Source organism: Ovis aries, chromosome 1 (assembly GCF_016772045.2).
Source record: "Ovis aries strain OAR_USU_Benz2616 breed Rambouillet chromosome 1, ARS-UI_Ramb_v3.0, whole genome shotgun sequence".
Taxonomy (NCBI): Eukaryota; Metazoa; Chordata; class Mammalia; order Artiodactyla; family Bovidae; genus Ovis; species Ovis aries.
The window spans coordinates 62,729,198-62,754,268 of NC_056054.1; the positions used below are offsets into that span (position 1 = coordinate 62,729,198).

General features: G+C 38.3%; 1 protein-coding gene across 3 annotated transcripts in view; it reads right to left on the reverse strand.

Moving 5' to 3' along the window:
- Positions 1-24,183, reverse strand: part of ZNHIT6 (zinc finger HIT-type containing 6) — a 62,483-nt gene extending 38,300 nt beyond the window's left edge. For all 3 annotated transcript variants that reach the window (XM_012175101.5, XM_060400598.1, XM_004002152.6), the window contains exons 1-5: positions 23,371-24,183; positions 22,182-22,247; positions 21,990-22,096; positions 21,814-21,899; positions 14,130-14,233 (exon numbers count right to left, since the gene is read on the reverse strand). In XM_012175101.5, the coding sequence (XP_012030491.4) occupies positions 14,130-14,233; positions 21,814-21,899; positions 21,990-22,096; positions 22,182-22,247; positions 23,371-24,029 (1,022 nt within the window). In that variant the 5' untranslated portion in view covers positions 24,030-24,183. The remainder of the gene's footprint in view (positions 1-14,129; positions 14,234-21,813; positions 21,900-21,989; positions 22,097-22,181; positions 22,248-23,370) is intronic.
- Between the last annotated feature and the right edge of the window lie 888 nt (positions 24,184-25,071).

Consider the following 25,071-nt stretch of genomic DNA (forward strand, 5'->3'; position numbering starts at 1 on the left):
ACTGCATAAAACTAATGAAAAGGTGAACCAGAAAAATTGTGCCTACCAGCAAAGGGAGATGAAGAAACAAGTTCATCTCAGTTTAAGCCTGAGGATCAGGGGTTGGGGGAAAGGTTTCAATTGAGAATGAATAACTATGAAATCCTCAAATGGGGTTGGAGTTCAAATCATTACCATAGTATAGTCTGATAAAATTCAAACTAAGAAATCAAAGAGGGTCCTGGACTGGTGCATTGGGGTATCTGGCATAAGCAATCGCATACCACCTTCTACATGAACTTGACTTCACAATTACATTTTAGAAAAAAACAAGGAAATAAGCCATCATAATGAAGAATCAGCAGAAACAGCAGATAGCTGTAGCAAATTTCCAAGAAATTCAGACAGAATTATTTATGCAGATAACAGATGTATTAAATTATTTAATAAAAAGGGAGGTTAAAACCTGAGAAGGGAACACATTCTTCTTAAAAGACCAGATACATTTGAAAAAGGAACATAACTCCTAGACATGAAAAATGTAACTGAAACAAAAAACCCATCCAGTGCATGGGCTAAAGGTCAGATTAATTAGACACAACAAGGAGGGAAAAGTGACTTGGCTGATACAGCTGAATTAATTGCCCAGAATGTAGCAAAGATGAACAAAGAAGCAAAAAGTTAAGGTAACATATTAGAATTTTCCAGAATTACCCAGAAAGCATACCACCACCGAAGGAAGATAAATCATCCAAAGACAAAAATGAAGAACTTAAAAGCAATCGACATAGAAAGACTATATAAAACAACAATGTTCTCAATAGTGGCAAAAGAAGTGAGAAGACAGTGTAACAAATAATTAAACTGAAGTACTAAAATGTGACCCTGAGAAACTTCATATTCAGGTAAACTATTGTTCAAAAGCAAGGGTGGAGCTATAGGATTCATACATATGAAATTTTAAAACAGGCAAAATTCATCTTCAGGGGAAAAATTAGAATAGGTTGTCTAGGGAGGAAATGAGATAACTAGGAAAAATCTTTTGGGTGATGATAGTGTTTTACCTATTTACAGGGACTGGGTTATACAGGTATATATGCATTTGTCAAAACTCAACAAATATACACTTAAGATTTGTGTATTTCACTGCATGTAAATTTCACAACAGTAGTAAAAGTTAGCTTCTTATCTTTCAGACAACTAAACTCCAATATTATTTTTTCACTGGATATTTATCATGGATGTCATGGCATGACAATACTTCTATATCTAATTTAATGGTTGCATAGAATTCCACTGTATGAAGGCATCATTATTATTAACTTAGCTCAGTCCAGTACCGAGGGACACTCAAAGTTGTTTCCAGGTTTTGAGTTATTAAAAACAGTACTGCACTAGATAAATATGTACATATCTCTGTGAACTGTACTAATACATGTGTAGGCTAAATTCCCTGAAGAGGCATGCATAACATTTTTAGAAATACTGCCTTCTAAAATGACTCCTAAGTTTTTACTCTCAAGAACAGTGAAAGAAGAAAATGGTCTGGGTAGCTCACACGTTCACTGTATTAGATTTTATCAATATATGCTTGTCAGATACGTACTCTGTGTGTACACACACACACACATACATGCACATCTTTCTATGACTATCTATTCTTACCCTTTGTCCTCTTTCTTAGTTACTAGTGTTTTTTCCTATCAATGCATAAACATTCTGTCATATATGTCAAAGATTTTTTTGGAGAGGGGGGGTCTTGATTTTATTATGGTCTTTTCAGGCTATACAATTTTTTTTTTAAGCTATGTAAATTTAGTTATTTTCCCTTAATGTCTTTGGATGGGATGCTTCTCTCTTCAAAATTATGAAAATATTTCCATATTTTTATTTCAAGTTTTAGATTTTACTAACATGATGTTGTAGGTCACTTAGACTTCAAAAATAAATTTACTCATTCACAGAAAATGAGATCAGATTTCTGGTTACTGAAGAGAAGGGAGAAGGAAAGGGAACTGGAGAAGGGTAGTCAAAAAGTACAAACTTCCAGTTATAAGAGAGATAAGCACTAAGAAGATAAAAAAACAACATGATAAATATAATCAATGAAAGTTGCTCAGAGAGTAAATCCTAAGCATTCTCATCACAAGAAAACCTTTCCTATTTCTTTAATTTTTTCTCTATGAGATGAGGGATGTTTACTAAATTTATTATGATAATCACTTCATGATGTTAGTAAATCAAATCATTAGGCTGTACACCTTACACAGAGCTATATGTCAATTATATCTCAATTAATTCCACCTGGACCTTCATCAAAAGATCATTTGAATGCTGAGCAACTTTCACAAAACAACTTCTGAACACTGGTGGAGGACACCAGGCACGCAGAAAGGCAGCCCATTCTCTCCCAAAGGAGGTAGGACAAAATATAAAAGACAAGAAGAGAGGCAAAAGAGTTAGGGATGGAGACCTGTTCTGGGGAGTCGTGAAGGAGAAGTTTCCACACAATAAGAAACCCTCTCACAGGCGGGTCTGTGGGGAGTTCTGGAATCTCAGAAGGCAACATAACCTAGAGGGGGAAAAAAAAAGCCCAGAGAATACACGCCTAACCGCAACTGTGGAAAAGAGAACTTTCCCAGACAGGCTCTGACCTAACAACCTAACATGCAGCCTGGCCTGATCACAGCACAAAGGACTGAGCAAATACCAAAGAAGAGCTAGCATGTACCAGCCCCTCCCCGCCCAGAGGCAAAGAGGCAGCCTTGACACAGCCAGAGCCTGAAGGCAAGGGGCTCCTAGCTGCAGAGAGGGCATCTTAGCCCTGGAGAGGGCATCTTCCACCAAACTGTGAGCAGGCTCCCAGCTGCTAACCATTTCTTCCTGAGATCCTGGATGGCTGACATCTGCCAGGAGGGTCACAGCCTGAGATCAGCTCTCCAGCGGAGACACATGACACACATGCTTTTACTGCGCAGACAGGACCCGGAAGGTGATTAAGACGTACAGCCCACCTGAGACAGTGCGCTCGCCAAGCACCTGGTCACCTGAGCTGTTCAGACCAGGGAAGGGCACAAAACACATGCCCAACCCACAGAAACTGAGCCAGAACTGTGTCTGAGTGTCTACTCTTAAAGTACGGGTCAGCAGTGGCCTACTGCAGGGGCAGGGGCTCTGGGTGCAGCAGACCTGGGTATGGCATAAGCTCTCTTGGAGGAGGTCGCCATTAACCCCACCATAGAACTTCCAGAACTTACACAGAACTGGGGAAACAAACTCCTGGAAGTGAAAGTGAAGTTGCTCAGTCATGTCCAACTCTTTACGATCCCATGGACTGTAGTCTACCAGGCTTCTCTATCCATGGGATTTTCCAGGCAAGAGTACTGGAGTGGGTTGCCATTTCCTTCTCCAGGGGATCTTCCTGACCCAAGGATTGAACCCAGGTCTCCTGCATTGCAGCTTTGCCCTGAGCCACCAGGGAGGGCACAAGCACCCTGTGTACACCAGGACCCAGGAGAAAGGAGCAGTGACCCCACAAAAGACTGACCCAGATATGCCTATGAGTGTCCAGGAGTCTCCAGTGGAGGTGCGGGTCAGAGGTGGCCCACGACAGGGTCAGAGGCACTGAGTGCAGCTGTGCATGCATGGGACCTCTCCACCATAGTTCAGCCTCAGGTCAAGCAACAGGGAGGGAACACAGCCTATCAACAGAAAATTGGATTAAAGATTTACTGAACACAGCCCCACCCATCAGAAGACCCAGTTTCCCCCTCAGTCAGTCTCTCCCTTCAGGAAGCTTCCATAAGCCTCTTATCCCCATCCATCAGAAGGCAGACAGCATGAAAACCACAATCACAGAAAATTAACCAAACTGATCACATGGACCACAGCCTTGACTAGCTCAATGAAACTATGAGCCATGCCTCGCAGGGCACCAACGATGGATGGGTCATGGCAGAGGGTTCTGACAAAACGTGGTCCACTGGAGAAGGGAATGGCAAACCACTTCAGTATTCTTGCCTTGAGAACCCAATGAACAGTATGAAAAGGCAAAAAGGTATGACACTGAAAGATGAACTCCCCAGGTCGGTAGGTGCCCAATATGCTACTGGAGAAGAGTGGAAAAATAACCCCAGAAAGAATGAAGAGACAGAGCAAAAGCAAACACAATACCCAGCTGTGGATATGACTGGTGATGGAAGTAAAGTCCAAAGCTGTAAAGAGCAATATTGCATAGGAACCTGGAATGTTAAGTCCATGAAAAAAGGCAAATTGGAAATGGTCAAATAGGAGATGGCAAGAGTGAACGTTGACATTTTAGGAATCAGCAAACTAAAATGGACTGGAATGGGTGAATTTAACTTAGATGACCATTATATCTACTACTGTGGGCAAGAATCCCTTAGAAGAAATGGAGTAGCCATCATAGTCAACAAGAGTCTGAAATGCAGTACTTGGATGCAATCTCAAAAACAACAGAATGATCTGTTTGTTTCTAAGGCAAAACATTCAATATCACAGTAATCCAAGTCTATGTTCCGACCAGTAATGCTGAAAAAGCTGAAGTTGAACGGTTCTATGAAGACCTATAAGACCTTATAGAACTAACACCCAAAAAGATGTTCTTTTCATTACAGGGGACTGGAATGCAAAAGTAGGAAATCAAGAGCTACCTGGAGTAACAGGCAAATTTTGGCCTTGGAGTACAAAATGAAACAGGGCAAAGGCTATAGAGTTTTGTCAAGAGAACGCACTCGTCATAGTAAACACCCTTTTCCAACAACACAAGTGAAAACTCTACACATGGACACCACCAGATGGTCAACACCGAAATCAGACTGATTATATTCTTTGCAACCAAAGATGGAGAAACTCTATAAAGTCAGCAAAAACAAGACTGGGAGCTGACTGAGGCTCAGACCATGAACTTTTTACGACCAAATTCAGACTTAAATTGAAGAAAGTAGGGAAAACCTGGAGAAGGCAATAGCACCCCACTCCAGTACTCTTGCCTGGAAAATCCCATGGGTGGAGGAGCCTGGTAGGCTGCAATCCATGGGGTTGCAAAGAGTTGGACACGACTGAGCGACTTCACTTTCACTTTTCACTTTCATGCATTGGAGAAGGCAATGGCAACCCACTCCAGTGTTCTTGCCTGGAGAATCCCAGGGACAGGGGAGCCTGGTGGGCTGCCGTCTATGGAGTTGCAAAGAGTTGGACACGACTGAAGCGACTTAGCAGCAGCAGCAGCAACAGCAGGGAAAACCACTAGACCATTCAGGTATGACCTAAATAAAATCCCTTACTATTTTACAGTGGAAGTGACAAACAGATTCAAGGGATTAGATCTGATAGAGTGCCTGAAGAACTATGGATGGAGATTGCAACACTGTACAGGAGGCAGATTTCAAGACCATCTCCAAGAAAAAGAAATGCAAAAAGGCAAAATGGCTGTCTGAGGAGGCTTTACAAATAGCTGAGAAAAGAAGAGAAGTGAAAGGCGAAGGAAAGATATACCCATCTGAATGCAGAGTTCCAAAGAATAGCTAGGAGAGATAAGAAAGCCTTCCTCAGGGATCAATGCAAAGATATAGAGGAAAATAATACATGGTAAAGACTAGAGATCTCTTCAAGAAAATAAGAGATATCAAGGGAACATTTTGTGCAAAGATGAGCACAATAAAGGACAGAAATGGTATGGATCTAACAGAAGATAATAAGAAGAGGTGGCAAGGATATACAAAACTGTACAAAAAAGAACTTCATGATCCAGATAATCACCATGGTGTGATCACTCACACTCACCTAGTCCCAGACATCCTGGAATGTGAAGTCAAGTGGACCTTAAGAAGCATCACTAAGAACAAAGCTAGTGAAGGTGACGGAATTCCAGTTGAGCTATTTCAAATCCTAAAAGATGATGCTGTGAAAGTGCTGCACTCAATATGCCAGCAAATCTGGACAACTCAGCAGTGGCCACAGGACTGGAAAAAGTCAGTTTTCTCCAATCACAAAGAAAGGCAATGCCGAAGATGTTCAAACTACCACACAATTGCACTCATCTCACACACTAGTAAAGTAATGCTCAAAATTCTCCAAGCCAGGCTTCAGCAATACGTGAACCATGAACTTTCAGATGTGCAACTTGGTTTTAGAAAAGGCAGAGGAACCAGAGATCAAATTGCCAACATCCGCTGGATCATCAAAAGAGCAGGAGAGTTCCAGAAAACATCTATTTCTGCTTTATTGACTATGCCAAAGCCTTCCATTGAGTGTATCACAACGAACTGTGGAAAATTCTGAAAGAGCTGCGAAACCAGACTACCTGACCTGTCTCCTGAGAAACCTGTACGCAGGTCAGGAAGCAACAGTTAGAACTGGACATGGAACAACAGACTGGTTCCAAATAGGAAAAGGAGTACGTCAAGTCTGTATATTGTCACCCTGCTTATTTAACTTAAATGCAGAGTACATCATGAGAAACGCTGGGCTGGAGGGAAGCACAAGCTGGAATCAAGATTGCCGGGAGAAATATCAATAACCTCAGATATGCAGATGACACCACCCTTATGGCAGAAAGCGAAGAACTAAAGAGCCTCTTGATGAAAGTGAAAGAGGAGAGTGAAAAAGTTGGCTTAAAGCTCAACATTCAGAAAACTTAAGATCATGGCATCTGGTCCCATCACTTCATGGGAAATAGATGGCGAAACAGTGGAAACAGTGTCAGACTTCATTTTGGGGGGCTCCAAAATCACTGCAGATGGTGATTGCAGCCATGAAATTAAAAGATGCTTACTCCTTGGAAGGAAAGCTATAACCAACCTAGACAGCATATTAAAAAGCAGAGACATTACTTTGCCAACAAAGGTCCATCTAGTCAAGGCTATGGTTTTTCCAGTAGTCATGTATGGATGTGAGAGTTGGACTATAAGAGAGTTTAGTGCCAAAGAATTAATGCTTTTGAACTGTGGTGTTGGAGAAGACTCTTGAGAGTCCCTTGGAATGCAAGGAGATCCAACCAGTCCATCCTAAAGGAGATCGGTCCTGAGTGTTCATTGGAAGGACTGATGTTGAAGCTGAAACTCCAATACTTTGGCCACCTGATGCAAAGAGGTGACTCATTTGAAAAGACCCTGATGTTGGGAAAGATTGAGGGCAGGAGGAGAAGGGGACAATTGAGGATGAGATGGTGGATGGCATCACCGACTCAATGGACATGGGTTTGGGTAGACTCCAGCAGTTGGTGATGGAGAGGGAGGCCTGGTGTGCTGTGGTTTACGGGGTTGCAAAGAGTTGGACACAACTGAGCGACTGAACTGAACTGAACTGAGTTGGAGGTGTTGGCATTCTAGTTGAGCTATTTCAAATATTAAAGATGATGCTGTGAAAGTGCTGCACTCAATATGCCAGCAAATTTGGAAAACTCAGCAGTAGCCACAGGACTGGAAAAGGTCAGTTTTCATTCCAATCCCAAAGAAAGGCAATGCCAAAGAATGCCAAAGTACTACACAATGGCACTCATCTCTCACATTGGCAAAGTAATGCTCAAAATTCTCCATGTCAGGTTTCTACAGTATGTGAACCATGAACTTCCAGATTTTTAAGCTGGATTTAGAAAAGGCAGAGGAACCAGAGATCCAATTGCCAACATCTGTCGGATCATCAAAAAAGCATGAGAGTTCCAGAAAACATCTACTTCTGCTTTTGACTATGCCAAAGGCTTTGACTGTGTGGATCACAAGAAACTGTGGAAAATTCTTACAGAGATGGGAATACCAGATCACCTGACCTGCCTCCTGAGAAATCTGTATCCATGTCAAGAAGCAATAGTTAGAAATGGACATGGAACAGACTGGTTCCAAATTGGGAAAGGAGTACATCAAGGCTGTATATTGTCACTCTGCTTATCATGCAAAATGCCAGGCTAGATGAAGCACAAGTTGGAATCAAGATTGCTGGGAGAAATATCAGTAACCTCAGATACACAGATGATACCACCCTTATGGCAGAAAGCGAAGAAGAACTAAAGAGCCTCTTGATGAAAGTGAAAGAGGAGAGTGAAAAAGTTGGCTTAAAACTCATTCAGAAAACTAAGATCATGGCATCCGGTCCTATCACTTCATGGCAAATAGACAGGGAAACAATGGAACCAGTGAGACTATTTTTTTGGGCTCCAAAATCACTGCAGCTGGTGACTGCAGCCATGAAAGATGAGTGCCAAAGAATTGATGCTTTTGAAGGGTGGTGTTGGAGAAGACTGTTGAGAGTCCCTTGGATTGCAAGGAGATCCAACCAGTCCATCCTAAAGGAAATCAGTCCTGAATATTCACTGGAAGGATTGATGCTGAAGCTGAAACTCTAAAACGCTGGCCGTCTGATGCAAAGAACCGACTCATCTGAAAAGATCCTGATGCTGGGAAAGATTGGAGGTGGGAAGAGAAGGGGATGACAGGGAATGAGATGGTTGGATGGCATCACCGATGCAATGTACATGAGTTTGAGTATGCTCCGGGAGTTGGTGATGGAACAGGGAAGGTTGGCGTGCTGTGGTCTCTGGGGTCACAAAGAGCTGGACACTACTGAGAAATTGAACTGACTGGACATTCTAGTAAAAAAAACAACAACAAAAAAAACTGTCAAATGGCAGGCTGTCTCAACTGCATTTATTAAATAAGTCATTATCTATACTAATTTGAAATGCTATCTCTATCTGATCATATACTAGAATGCCAAATAGCCTCATGTCTAATATCTATAATCTCACTGTAGAATTTTACATCAATACCATAAAACTTTACTATAATTTCATACATTTTAATGAGTCCAGCCTTATTCCTCTTTCCCCCCCCTGGTTTTTCCTGGTGCTTCTCCCATGTTTATTTTTCAGAAAAAACTAAAATCATTTTATGGATCCTTTCCTTCTCCCCCCCGAAAATAATTTCCAAAATAAAAAACAAACAGAATTTTATTAGTGATTTCATTAGGACCATATCAGATTTAAAGATCATTTAAGAAATAAATGTTGCTTCTGTAATATTGAGTCAGCTAATAACAAGGTCCTTTTCCCCCATTTGCTTGACTTTTTTTAAGCCATTCAGTAGAATTTTAAGTTTTCTTCGTACAGATCTTTCCTATTCTTTCAACAGTTTCTGATTAGCCCTGGGTGAGAATAAATATAGTTATATGCCATACAAAAAGCTGAGGCAGAGCATTTACCTCTGAAAGAGTCACTATTTAAAAGAAGTAGTTTGGGGTTCACTCTAAATGTTGGCCAACTGATGCAGAGAGCCAATTCACCGGAAAAGACCCTGATGCTGGGAAAGAGTGAAGGCAGGAGAACAGGGCGACAGAGGATGAGATGGTTGGATGGCATCACCGACTCAACAGACATGATTCTGAGCAAACTCCATGAGATACTGAAAGACAGCGAAATCTGCGTGCTGAAGTCCATGGCGTTGCAAATAGTTGGACATGACATAGTGGCTGAATAACAATGACTAAAATAAGTAGGGGAGCCTTATACCATTTTCCTACCAAGCTCCTCTATTTTTAACAGAGAATGTCTATTTTGTATTGGCTCAAGTTATTCTTAACATAAGCATCTCTTAACTTTTCTTTGTTCATTAAAGTTATCCATTGTGACATTCCAGCAAATTCACCAGTCCTTTAAAATTTACAGCTATGAAATATACTTTTGACATCACAGGCTGGGTAATGTTATATCACACTTCGACTATAAAATGAAAATTATGGTTCCGAGTCTTAGAAAATTTTATTTATCACATAATTTTGCATATGATTTTGGAAATTTGAAGTCATACTGGTCAAAAACTTCTACCATAAAGAATGCCTGGCTTAAAATGAACCTATGATTCTAAGGTATTAATGCACTTGCTACTATATAACTTGCTATTAGTCCTACAGAGGTAATTCAGGCACAATGTACATTAGTCACACTTCATGGAGGCAGGGGCGGGGAGGGGGGGTGTAGGTATTTAATTTTTTTTAAACCCTCTTATTTTCAAATAATTTCAAACTTTACAGAAAAGTTACAAAAATACCACAAAGAATTCTTCACTCAGATTGCTCAAAAGTTACCACTGGAACATTCAATTTTAAATAACTTCAATTTGAGTTTTTGTATATATTGTAGCTCAAGCTGCTTAAATAAGCAAAAGACCAATTTAATGCCTAGGGAGTAATTACAATAATCTTAGTACAGGACCAAAATCACATGGGAACAATTCCAAGCCCTGAATCTCTGAAGCTGAAAGATTTTCATAACTCCTCCAGCAGCAAAAAACTGACTGAGCTCATTTATACTCATTATTTTCCCATTTTAATTTAAACATTTGGAGGTTTCACTGGAGAAATAGTATTGTTTGATTATAATGCTGCCCTAGACCTACTAGGAATGAATATAATATAGTAAATGTATTCCAAAAGATTTCTAGTACGAAAATGCAGATCTTTTATTGCTGTACATTATCTACTAGTTGCTGGGTATTATTTTAATATTATTTCATTTATTCCCATCAACAATCTAGCAAATTCACTTTTGCCCAAGGACACCTAACATATACCAAGTGTAGAAACAACATTCAAATTCACGTTTATCTCAGTCAAAACTTTAACCACTTCTTAAAGTTTAAAAAAGCATTATAAACAATTCTCTTAAAAACAGAATATCGGAGATATGGGAGGTAAAAATAATTCTTTGATAAGAGATAGTATCCCCTTCTTCCTTCCTTCCAGCAAATAACATCATGATCCTCAAAAGTTTTTACCATTTTCATACAAATGTCTGCGAAACCACAGGCATCACAAAGAATTCCTTTGTGTGTTTGTTACCAATATCCAGTGAGTAGAGGCCAGGGATGCTGCTAAACATCCTAAAGGGCACACTCACAACAGGAGCTCTGTGGTTAAATATTTTAGCAGCACCAAGATAAGAAATCATGACCTAAATCACTGATGAAAATGCTGAAAAATGAACAAAGTATAAGGACACACTCAAAAGACTTCCAAGCTATTAACCAACTGAGCAGACTATTGACTAAGCATGGCTATCAACTAAATGGGAACTCACCTTCATGCTTTATTATTCAAGGAACATCCAAATACAGACGTTTTAAATTCAGTTTGTGGCATGATTATTTTCCATTTAGAAATAATAATGGGCAATTTAACTAAGAACAAATGGAAAAATTCTGTCCCACAGATCTGAATTACTTATTTTACCAAAACAGTTCTAAGATCATCTTACTACCACAGATTAGATTAAGTCAAACTTCTCATTTGAATTTTAAAATATTGCTTTGAAACACATGGGCAAATACTCCATATCTACGTAGCAATTAAGTAAAAGCAAATTAAAATAATTTCCACCTTCCAAAATAGCAACAAATATTAAAAAAGAGACAATTCAGTGCTACTGAAATGTTTAAATAGGATTTCTAAGTTACTGTCAATGGAAATGAAAACTGGCTTATCCCTAGTTTATTATTACTAGCCCTACTTTATAGATAAGGAACTGAAGCACAAGGAAGTTAGGTGGCTTAGCTTAGTATCACATGGCTAGAAGAGGAAGGTCAGAAATTTGAACCCAGGCAGCCTAGCTCCAGTTTGTGTTCTTAACCACTCCACTTTACTATCTTTATGTTTTATAGAACCTTTCTTCTTTTTAGCAATTCTTTACAATGCATCAAAAATGACCAGAAGGCCAAATAAAGCATGGAAAGACTGGTAAAAACATTTACAATGCATGCAACTGATCAAGATGAGATAAAAACATGCATATCTGAATGAAAAAGTTGAAGAATTCAACCTCTAATCAGATAGCAAAGAAGTTTAATAATATTCAGTTAAAGCACAGTATAACTAAAATAAGTACTCATACATTTTTGTAAAAACTACAAAGTGGTATTTTTTTTTTGAGAGGACAATTTGGAGTTTCTCTCAACAGTTTAAATGCATGTAATCTGTGACCCAGTAATGCCACTTATCAGGAATCGATCTACAGAAAAGTCACATAAGCATGCAAAACAATTTGTTCAGGGATGTTTACAACAGCATTATTTGTAATAATTAAAAACCAGAAATTAAGCAACTGTTCGTGAATCTGGTAATAAATAAATTTGGATACAGTAGTTATAGTTTAAATATACTACTTAAAACAAAGCAGACTGCATTAACAACCATGCAGTTCATAATATGTTGCTAAATAGGGAAAAGCTAGCTGTAGAAAAAAGTGTACCTTTATTTATAAAGTAATGCTTAACTTGAGAGTCAAGCAAATTTTTATACTTTTATGTAAGGATTTATTATATTTTATTTTATTAATTGAAAAAACAGAAGCAAACATGAGAAGGAAACATGAAATATTATCATTGGTTATCTCTACATAGTGGAATTACAGTTGCTATTTTTCCTTTAAACTCTTGATGCTGAGGGTTTATTACTTTCACAATTGCTACTATATGGTGATTTCTTCCTACCCTCAAGTTAGTGTCTAGGTAAATTAACACACTAAGGTCAGGACTAAACAGTAGCTATCATTAGCTCCGTTTTACAGAGGTGAAAACAGCTGAAAAACTAATTAAAGTCTATTGTGTTCTATGTTGCTAATCTCTTCATGGCAAGACACTAAAAATATAAAAACATCAAGCCCAAATCATTGTAAAGTCATGAGTAAATGGCATAATGCAAGAAGAGTCTGATTTGCTACCTCACAGATGAGGAATTCCAAAATAACAGCATAAATTTGTAATCTAAACCCAGAAAATACACTGAATGTAGTAGTCTTGGAAAAAACTTCCCACAAACATTTATGTATCTAGAGACCTCAAAGTTTTACATTTGAGGCTCTGAATCTTTTCTTTCACAAAACAGGAATATATTTTATATTTCAGAAGGCACAAACCAGTTACTTTAAATTTCAAACAAATCATGTCAATTTCTATGTCAGTTTCAAAACACACAAAAGAATTATCTCCTATTTGATAAATGCAAAGTGAAATGAAGTCGCTCAGTCGTGTCTGACTCTTTGCGACCCCATGGACTATATAGCCTGCCAGAATACTGTAGTGGGTTGCTATTTCCTTCTCCAGGGGATCTTCCCAACCCAGGGATCAAGCCTGGTCTCCCGCACTGCAGGCAGACTATGGCCTAAGCCACCAGGGAAGTCTGATAAATGCATAATATTTCTATAATCTTGGAAACCAACCAAAAAAAGAAAAAACCACCTTTATAACTATTTGTTTTGAAATATATAACTGGATAACACCATTCTCTAAAAATATAGCATGTTGAAAAGGTGGAAGATTTTTAGAATAATGATAATTCTGATGGTTCTGTTTTTTAAATTTACGTAATAAAATTAGCGTTACCTAGTTCAACCCCCACCATTATACAGATAGAGCCTGGAGAAAGGAAGTTATTTGCTCAAGGCCTTGCAGTTACTAAGAGGCTAAAGAGGGAGGGACTCAGGCTTTTTGACTCTAAAACCTGAATCTTGACTTTGTAAAGGTATTATCTAATAATTTAATGGGCTACTTACAGTACTTTGGGATCCTGTTCTCCTCTGTACGAATGGGGCCTTTTTGACCTAGCAATTTCAGAGAGCAAAAAACTAATCTCTAATGTATTATCTCTATTCAGATTTTCTATAGAGTAAGAGTAGATGTTTTCCAAGTTCCCCTTCCTCTCCATCACTGACTCTCAAATGAATTACTATTTGGAATTCCAAAGTAGAAAGCAGTATAAAAGTCAAGCTCCTCTTGTTAAAATATGCAGAAATTCTGCTTTGACTTCTTGTTTTGTCCTTGAAGCTTCTGAAATACTTTCATGGTATTTTAGGTCTCAGAGGGAAAGATACATACATATACACTACACGCTACCTTCTCTCCATCTCTCTCTCTCAAACACACAGGGAGCAAACCAAAAATGTTCAAGTCACATGACATAAAACTAGCATAAGTTCCTAAATGCTTAAGTCCAGTTTCTGCAGTCATCTTGTCCTCTACCAATCAATGACAAACATCTCACAGGCCACACTTAGAGGAGCAATGTTCCAAGCAAACCAAACCTTAAAAGATGCGCCTCATCAAATTAGAACATCTAATATACTAAAAAAGAAGTCAGAAACTTACTTCTTATCAAAAAATGTTGAATTTTCTTTTCTTTTTGTGAATCCATTGGGTAGAAGTTTTAAATTAATACCTTGCTTTCGAGCACGATTTTTCATAAAGTACATCTAACAAACAAAAACAAATAGACAAATTAATTTTCAAATAGCTTAAATTCCAAAAGCACATGAAACAATGTTTAAAACATAAGTTAAGATTTATCAAATACTTACGCTTCACAAACTACACTAAACAGCAATATATCATTTAATCCTCACAATATTATGAAGCCAGTACTATTATTACTCTCATTTCTGCTATTTCAGAGATGTAAAGTCTACATTTAAATCCAGGTCTGTCTAATTGCAGTCTGTACTTTTAACCATGTATCTTATAAGCCAAAAGAAGAATTTCATGGGGATTGTAAAAAAATACAGGTTTTAGCAATCACAGGGATTACCTATACAGTTTTTTTCCTTCTTTTTTACTGATGGTTTCATACCATAGTTAGCTATATATATATGCCTGCTTCTGTTTACTCGGCAGGTAGGTCATTCAGGGAAGGAACTATGGCGCTGCCTAGTATAAGCTTAATTTAAAAGTAGCCACTGATGTAGGATGTACAAAATGAGGTACGAGAATTCTAGCTCTGACATGTATTATTCCACTGACCACGTAGGTTGGTTGAGCTGAATTAGTCAACTCCAGAGAGTACTGAAGGAAGTAATATCATCAAGGAAGAAGAAAGATCACTCAAAGAAGTGGCAAAATATAAACGCAACTTTTAAAGTGAGTGGCATGTAGACTTTGCAATGTACAGAGTTAGACAATCAAGTCATAAGTCAAGAGGAAGGGAGGGTCAGTAAAAAATGACTTAAGAAATTACATGCAATTTCACAGTGCATGGAACTTTGGTTTCAGTAATGACAGTGATTATAAGGACCCAACTCTCCTACTAAAAACATCTAAGAATGCTATATATATTTGTGTGTGTGTATATATATATGTGTGTGTGTAAATATTTTTAAAGATCACCTTAAAAGCACTGAAGAGCTGACAGAAACAAGAAACTACAGGCCAATATTTAATGAAAAGTGAAACTCAGAGAAGCAAAAAGCACTGAAGCCACTTTTGCTAATTATGGCAAATATAGGCTTCCCCTTTCTAGAGCCTCCTCAGCAAGATAGTCAAGATCCAGTTATATTTGTGGAACATAACATTTCATTTCTCAAATGAAATGAAACTGAGTCACAGAATAATACACCCTCAGGATAAGGGTCACCAGAGCATACTAGGAATTTTTTTATTAGTCTGACTGGAACAGGGGGAATAAGAAAAATCCATTAGAAATCGTCTAGCCTGGCCATGGCAGTCCATGCTCAGACTGGAAATGATTTGCCTTGCTTTGGGATTAATGTAATCTTAAGCCTTCAACCTGGTTTAAGATAGTCTAGATCTGCAATGCTTCTAGGTATCTGGTAGAATAAAAGAAGGCCTATTTATTTATTCCAGCCTTCAAACAATTCTCATAAGTAATTTTTAAAGGGAAAAATAAAAGGAGTACTCAATAAAAAATAAACAAGCACAACCAATATAAGAAAATAAGAGGGTCTTCCCTGGTGGTCTAGTGATTAAGAATCCACCTGCCAATGCAGCTTTGATCCCTGGTTAGGGGACTAAGATCCTATATGCCAAGGGGCAACTAAGTCCAAGTGCCACAGGTGCCGAGCTGTATGCTGCAACCACTAAAGCTGATGCACTGTAGAGTCTGAGCTCTGCAACAACAGAAGCCACCACAATGAAAAAAAAATAAAGAAGAAAGTAAGCCTCAGTATACAGGATCCAAAAGAGAAAAAGAGATTCAGTTAAGAGTTACAGATTGTCAAAATGGAGAAAAACTAGAACTATATGGTACTTTGAAAAGACACACACAGAACATAAGGATACAAAAAGGCCTAAAGTAAAAGTCAGTGATAAAATACACCAAAGGAGTGAAATAGTTTAATAACAGACAAATAAGGGTTACAACATAGGGCCAAAGGTTAAATACACCAATAATTTCCTGAAGTATGCATCTAATAACGTACCCTTAAAGCATATGAAGCAAAGCTAACTGAACCACAAGGAGAAACATACAAATCCTTCTGATTTTATCTACTTGAAGTATTAACATATGTCTCTCAGTAACTGGTAGAAGAAAGAAACAAACAAACAAAAAATGAGAAATGTTATAATTTGAACAACGTATTTAACAAACCTGACCTAAAAGGAATATGTTTAGAATAAGATATTTAGCAATTGCAGAATACTTATCCTGCTCACCCAAGAAAACAGGGAACGTTACAAAATTTGACTATATGCTGGGACATAAACACAAGTCTTAACACATTTTTAAAAAAATGAACTCAGAAAAAAGTATGTTCTTTGACCATAATGCAATTAAGCTAAAAATAAAAAAGGATATAACAGAAGAGGACACAGTAACTAAATAGAAAAGGAATCCGTAATAGCAACTGATCTAGAAAAAAAGACACAAGTAAGCAATATCACAAATGATAATACTACAATTCCTACAGACACATTAAGGAAAATGTTATGAAGAACTTTATGTCAATACATTGGAAAATTTAGGTAAAATGAACAAATTCTTAGGAAAATGTAGTCTTAAGACAGAATAATGACGTGAGACAGAGAAAACCTGAACGGTCCCATTCATAATAAAGAATAAACTTCTGCAACCTATTAAAAAATTATATCAAACTCCCAAGGAAGAAATAATCCCAATATTAATGCATTTAAGAACAAAATGGGAACATCATCAAATAATTTTATGAAACTGGAATCACATCAATAGAGAAACTTAAGAATACCAAAAAGGAAAATTAGAAGTTATCTCACTCATGAACAGAAATGCAAAATGAATGAAAGGATAATGTGTTCACATATATAACACAACTGAATTCTACAAAGTATAAAAAGCATGATATGATAATACACCATGCAAGTTTAGCTTAAAATAGAAAATCAGCTGAAAGATTATTCATGTTCTTATTAGAATATTATATATTAAAATAATAAAATATAGAAAAAACATTTGATAAAATATAACCACCATTCATGTTAACATGTGTTAGCAAACTGGGAACAGAATTTCTTTAATCTAGGTATCAAACTATACCTACAAACTGAAAAGTAAACATGGTGAAATCTTAAAACTTTTCCCTCTATGATCAGGGTTATAAAACAAAGATATAGAAAAGAGCTAACATACGAGGCCTGAAACTTATCCTTAGAAAGCTCTGTTGGCAACGTTTGCTCTTGGCTGATGTCTGGTAATTTGACTGACTGGTAAATGGAACCTAAACTGACAAAAAATTTCTCCTAAAATGGTAGGAAAAATGGTAGGTTCTGCTTCATTATGCTGAAATTGTACAAAAATGTGGTTTTTATCTGCTTTCCTTCTGCGTGTATGGAACTTGGCAAATGCTAGGCTAAGGGTGTTTCTGCAACCAGTCCCCATAAAAACCTTGGGCACTGAGTCTCTAATGAGTTTCCCTGGTAGACAATAAACTTTAAACATTAGTTATCACAACCCGTTGCCGGAGGAAATTAACTGTGTATTGTATGACTCCAATAGGAGAGGAATCTGGGAAGCTTGTGGCTGGATTCCTACAGGCTTAGCCCCATATACATTTTCCTTTTGCAAAGTCTGCTCTGTATCCTTTGACTGTAATAAACTTTAGTCATGAGTTCCACTGTATGTTGCATCCTGTGAACCCCTCGAGCAAATCATCAAACTCAGGAGTGGACTTTAAATATCTACTATCATCACTACTATTTCACATTACTGGAAGTTCTTACTATTCTAATAAGGTAAGAAGAAGAGATAAAAGAATAAGGACAGAAAGCTAGAAACAAATTGTGATGAACTGTTTATAGAGAAAACCTCAAAAAATCTATAGATAAGGTATTGGAATAGATTTTAATATGACTACTACCATAAAATGGACAACAACAAAAACTTTCATTCCTGAATACCAACAAAAAGATAATAAAAAAAATTTAAAAGAAAATACTATTTAAAATACTATGAAAACATAAAGTACTCAAGAATAAGTCTAACAAAAAATGTGCAAGACCTTCACTGAGAAAATTACAGAGGTGTTAAAGACCCAAATAAATGCAGAGATACAACAATCAAGGATTTAAATATTCAATGCCATGAAATCCAATCACCCAAGTAACTCTACAAAATAAACGCAAATCCAATCAAAATACCCAAGTGCGGAAGGTAGGACTATAAATCAGTTGGCTGATTTTTCACATTTGTATAAAGTTGCAAAGAGCCAGATCTGTATTTCAGACAATACTCTAGAAAACAGTCTAGAAAAATGGCTATGGTCTAATCTAAACAATGAACAAAGTGAGAAGATTTACTTCTTCAGTGAGTTCAGGAAAGACTATAATAGTTGCAAGAGACAAGAGGTAGAACAGAACAGAACAGACAGGCCAGAAACAAACAGGCCAAGCATATGTGGATGCCTGATAATATAACAGAGATGGTCCTGCAAAGCAGGGGAGAAAGGATGAAGTTTTCAATAACTGGTGCTAGAAAAAGGAGATTATTCATTTGGAAAATTAAATAGGACCTCTACTTCACATGATAAACAAAAATCAGTTCCATGTTTACAGACATAAACGGGAGACGTGATACTACAAAGCTTTCAGAAAATCATTACAGGAGAGAACCTTCATAACCTCAAGGAAGGGAAGGATTTCTTTAAAAACACATAAAACTAAAAAAAAAAAACAAAAAAAACAAAAAAAAAACACACACATAAAACTATTAACTATAAAGGAAACACAAGACAATTTCTACTACATTAAATTTTAAAAAAGCTGTTTACCGTAAGACATGAAAAAGAGTACAAACACAAGCCACAGAATGAAGGATTTATAACATACACAATCAACATCAGCACCTAAAAACACAAAGAAAACCAATAGGAAAAAAAAAACAGACCAAAGACAAGATGAGCAAAGACTTAACAGGCATACACCACAAAGGGGAATATCCAAAGACCACTAAAATATTTGAAAGGTGCCCAATCTCATTAAGAGGCTTCCTTGATAGCTCAGTTGGTAAAGAATCCACCTGCAATGCAGGAGATCCCGGTTCAACTCCTGGGTCGAGAAGATCCACTGGAGAAGGGATAAGCTATCCACTCCAGTATTCTTGGGCTTCTCTTGTGGCACAGCTGGTAAAGAATCTGCCTGCAATGCAGGAGACCTGGGTTCTACCCCTGGGGTGGGAAGATCCCCTGGAGAAGGGTAAGGCGACCCACTCCAGTATTCTGGCCTGGAGAATTCCATGGACCATATAGTCCATGGGGTTGCAAAGAGTCAGACACAACTGAGCAACTTTTACTGTCATTTTCAATCTCATTAAGAATTGGACAACTGTAGATTAAAAATCATAATAAAGTAACAGAGCCATCAAACTGACAAAAGCTCAAAAACTATGACCAAGTCAAGAATCTGGAGAGGATGTGACAACAGGTATACTTAAATACTGTGAGTATAAACTGGCATCACCACTTTGGAAAATATTTTGGTAACATACAGTCAAATTGAAGATATGCATACTCCACAACAAAGCAATTTCACTCCTAGGTATGAACTCCAGAAAAACATATGCATAAGCAAACCGCAATTCCTAAACAAAAGTGTTCACTATAGCTTTGTTCATAAAATTTATTACAGAAAACCCAGAAATAAGAATGGTTCAGGGATGGGCATAACATGGCAGTAGGAATTCTTGAGAAGCTGGTTATGTTCTCATTCTAGATCTATGTGGTAACTACATGGATGCTCACTCCATAATTATTATTAAATGGTATATTTCTGTTTTATGCTTTTTATATGGATGCCATATTTCATAAAAAGAAAAATTTAAAAAGCAGTTTATCCTTTTTGCAACCCCATGGATAGTAGCCTGCACCAAGCTCCTCCGTCCATGGGATTTTCAAGGCAAGAGTACTAGAGTGGGTTGCCATTTCCTTCTCCAGGGAATCTTCCCAACCCAGAGATCGAACCCAGGTCTCTCATATTGTAGACAGACGCTTTACAGTGTGAGCCACCAGGGAAGTAAGTATATAACTTAATGATGTTTAATTAAGCTCGAGGAAAAAAAACTTGATGTATGGTAATTTTTCTTTCAGACATGTGTAATGTCATGTCTGTACCATAATACCAATAAAATAAACTGTTTAAAGAGTATTAAAATTCTGCAACTCCAATACCACTATGGTCTCTGAAAAACAAAGATAATTCCATGATGTGATTAAGTAATATTAAAGAATTTTTAGAACAACAGCAGTTGGAAAATATTTCCAATATGTAAGCTTTTAATTGTGCACAGTGCTTAAGGAATGAAAAAGAAATTAAAGAGTATAACACGTTTATTAAAATAGCAAGTCTTATTAGCCCTTCTTTCAAAATTCAAATCTAATCACTTCCCCTGTATAGCACAGGGAACTCAGTGCTAGTGGTGATCTAAATGGAAGGCAATCTAAGGAAGAGAGGATATACATTTATACATGTTGCTGATTCACTCTGCTGTACAGCAGAAACTAATAGAACATTGTAAAGCAACTATACGCCAATTTAAAAAAACACATCTAATCACTTCCCAATAATTCTGTGATCAGAACCACAACAACAGCTCTGTAACTGATCTCCCAGCTTCCAATCTTCCACTCTTGCCAATTCAAGTCCACTTTCCAGAGAGCCTCAAGAGTGATCTTTCAAAAAGCAAACATGCTCAATTGCCTCCCATGGCCTCCATTTTTACTTTGAATACATTAGGAGACTTCATCAGTTTCTTTAACCTCACCGTTCAGCATGCTCCTCACTCAACTATGCTACAGTCACTGGGCTCCTCTTTTAAGCCCTCAAACACACTAACTCTGACCCTGATTCATTCTATACTTCTGCTTTTATCTCGTCTGTAAAGTCTTCCTTCAAACGATCACGTGACTGCCTCTTTCTCATCATTCCCATTGCTGCTTGATGTCATCTCTTCGAGAAGACTCTCCTGACTACTCTCAGAACCCCCTCCCCCCACAAACACCGTTTTGATTTTCTAAGGAGATCAGCCCTGGGATTTCTGTGGAAGGAATGATGCTAAAGCTGAAACTCCAATACTCTGGCCACCTCATGCGAAGAATTGACTCACTGTAAAAGACTGATGCTGGGAGGGATTGGGGGCAGGAGAAGGGGACGACAGAGGATGAGATAGCTGGATGGTATCACTGACTCGATGGACATGAGTCTGAGTGAATTCCGGGAGTTGGTGATGGACAGGGAGGCCTGCCGTGCTGCGATTCATGGGGTTGCGAAGAGTCAAACACGACTGAGTGACTGAACTGAACTAAACTGAACTAAACCTACTGTTGTCCTCTATCTTTCAGATGCACTTAACTCTATCTGAAATTATATTTGTTCCTGTACTCATCCCCTGTCTCTCCCGCTACAAGTTCCATGAGGGGAAGGACTTAGTTTTGGTCACTGCTGTATCCCTAGCAACTGGAATAGCCCTGGATCATAGTAGCCACTTAATACACTATTTGTTGAGTGCAAAAAGAAAAAAAAGAATCCATTTGACTAGAAGAAATTCTAACTGGGAAAGAACAGAAGAAATACTTACATGTTTATTGCTGATTGGTCTTTTCAAGAAAGCATCTCTAGAAATATGGTCTGCTGTTCTTGCCACATCTTCTAAAAATCGATAATCTACAAATTTAAAAAAAAAACAGAAAAATAAATAAATGATATATGCCTATGGCCAAGAAGCATCAGTCTGCTATACATAAGATGGCTTACCACTTAGGAGATTCATTTCTGTAAACTGTTGTATTGAAACATACGCAGTTTTATCTCGAACTCCATTACATGTTAGTTCTGCTTTGTGTTTCTTTACACAGGGCAAACTGAAGGGACAAAGAGAAGGAACTTTTACCTTTTGAGATTAAAAGGGTACAGGCAGAGATAATAAGGTAGAAATTACATATATACCTGCAGGAATACCGCAAACAACGTGGACATCTGTACTTTGCTTCTTCTGTACCACAAGTTTCACATCTACAAAAGCCCATAAGAAACTTAATAAATTATCAAATATTAATTCTATATATTTATTTATAAACTTTTAATCCATCACAATTCACAGACATGCAGTCACAGTGAATAAAGTAGATGCAAGTAACTCTAATGAAATAATGGACAGCTGTCAAACATTATTAGAAAATTCCCCTCTAGGAAACCATCTCTAAATGACACTACATTTACAATGTTGTTTAATGATAGGTAATTCAAGAAAACATGTACTACATTTAAAAAATTATCTCACTGAGACTTCCTTTTCTAAATAATCAGACAGTGAGATCGTTTATTGATATTTTAACTTTGTAACTCCTGACGCTGTTAACAACTGTGTGTGTGCACATACCCAGAAGTCCAATCCATGAGCTGTGTATATATCTTAAAGGCAGACACATTCAGAAAAAGAAGACCCAGGCAAATTTAGAGAGCAGCAGTTGCATCTTTTTTCCTCAGTTCCTCACGCAACTGAGAATGGGCACCAAAACCCTCTAGAAATACTACTACCCATCATCTGTCTCCAACTGATCTTTCACTTGAGTGACAGTGTACAATGACAATCAAACTACAAACAGACAAGCAAACTACATGTTGGTTCACTGTATTCGAGACAGAAATGGTCCCAAGAATCTGACTACTCTCATGCCACATGATCACACTATAAAGAAATTAAATCAAAAGCAATAAATGTTCACAGTACCCATAGAGAAAAACTAGCCAAGTGAGTGAGTCACAATGTACTTTGCCTAATTTTAACTTACTCCACTTTTCCTTGCTGGTTTTATTAGACTGTTCCTCACACCTATCCTCTCTCAAAGGAATACTGAGCCAAGGGCATACAAAGTCAAGCCAGATTCTGGTCCACGGGTTTTCCGGTCCCAAGAATTTTCACTTCCTAACTTGGCCACTGGACACTAGTACCAACCTCACATATTTCCACAGAATTTGCTGTTATCAGACAAAACCCTCCTTTCCTAATCGCCCCTCCCTCCACCACTCAGACTCCCGGCCCAAACACGCGCTTATTTTTCATTATTCCACACCTTACTGATCGTGTAGTTTCTTTCAACCTAGATAACAAAGGACCTTCACAGCTCTGCCCTACCTTGACATGGCCAGTTTCCGCTTGGAGCCCACTGAGGGATTTATTTGAGGCTCTTCTTTCACCCTTGTATCATCCATCATTTCTTCTTTGGGGGAATACTTCTCTTCTTTTACATACACTTCATCCATTATTTCCTCCTTTTTAATATTCTGATCAAGAGACACTTCCTCACGTTTAATATCCAAGCTATCTTTCTTCTCTTCCTTCACTTCCAGCCAGTCCATCACTTCTTCCTTCACCTTCACTTTCTCTTCCTTTATCTCTGTTTCTTCCACCTTTTCTTCTTTTACCATCAAACTACTATCCATCTCCTGCTTCACCTCCAGTGTGGCTGGTTTTTCCTCTTTCACCTCATGTCCGTCCTCCTCCTGCTTTACCCACTGGCCATTCAGTGTACCTTCTACCATTTCTGACCAGTCCATTACTTCTTGCTTCACAACCGTTAGGGCTATTCGCATCTCCTCTGCTCTTCGTCTACTTTCTTCTTCCCCTGCCCCTGTCTTCTCCATTCCGGTCAGACCATTCTCCGCCCCTCCAGCGCCAGACTCCTCCGTCCTTACTTTCTCTTGATCTGACTCGAGACTTAGCCGCGCCCCCTCAGCTTCACTCTGGAGACCTCCTCCCGACATCTCTTCACTTTCAGCAGCAAAATCCATCATCTCAAGATCCTTGACCTCCGTTGCCACTCCGTCCTTCAATGTGTTTGGTTCACGCCAAGAGGGCTGAGTTACCTGCAAAAACACGAAGAGCTGCCCACGTGCATAACAGAGAAGTAGCAAGCAGTGGACGCCGACCCGGCGCGCCTGTCCCAACGGTCGTAAAGCAACGCTTCCGCACCGTGCCCTTTCACGACTCATGGAGCTCTTTACGGCTCTGCGGCAGTCCCGCCCAGATCTTCCCGGGATCCGTCTGAGACCACGCCCACTTCGATCCCGCTTGCGGGGCGGGGTTTCATCAAACCCTTCCCTTGGAGAGGCGGTGCTTTCTGCACGGGGCCGCATGCTTCCGCTTTAAGAGACCGGAGGAGTTCAGAATAAGGGAGAGAGGCGGAATCCTCGCTACATTCGAATGTGAAGACCTACCCTACTCTGTTCTAAGCTTGCATGAAGATGGAAGAAATACCTAATAGCACTATTCTCCATGCTTCAGTTTCTTAAGCAGTACTCCAGAGACGATGGTATTATAAATCTCTTAGTTTAGTTTGATGTTACGTGTAATAATGTATGGAAATAAGCTAGCAGTGATAAAACAAACAACATATCGTCTCTATTATTACCGGGAGGTTTCAGGTAGAAAGAAGGCATTATTTTTATTCTTTCAGTTATTTGTCAATAACAGCTGGCATCAGCCAGTTCCCTATTTACAGCATATATTTAAAGACTGGGTCAAAAAAATCAGTCTCCAGGATTTCCTAGAACTTATAGGGGAAAAAACCCAAAACAACCCTCAATAAATGAAAATTTTTCTGGCATCCATTTCAGTTACTTTTGTTGTTGTTGTGTTGTTGAGTTGCTAAGTCATTTCCAACTCTTTTGCAAGTCCACCAGGCTCCTCCTCTGTACTCTAGGCAAGAGTACTGAAATTGGTTGCCATTTTCTTCTTTAGGGAATCTTCCCTACCCAGGAGTTGAACTCGTATCTCCAGCGTCTTTGCATTGCAAGTGGATTTTTACCACTGAGCCACCAGTTACTTTTAAAGATT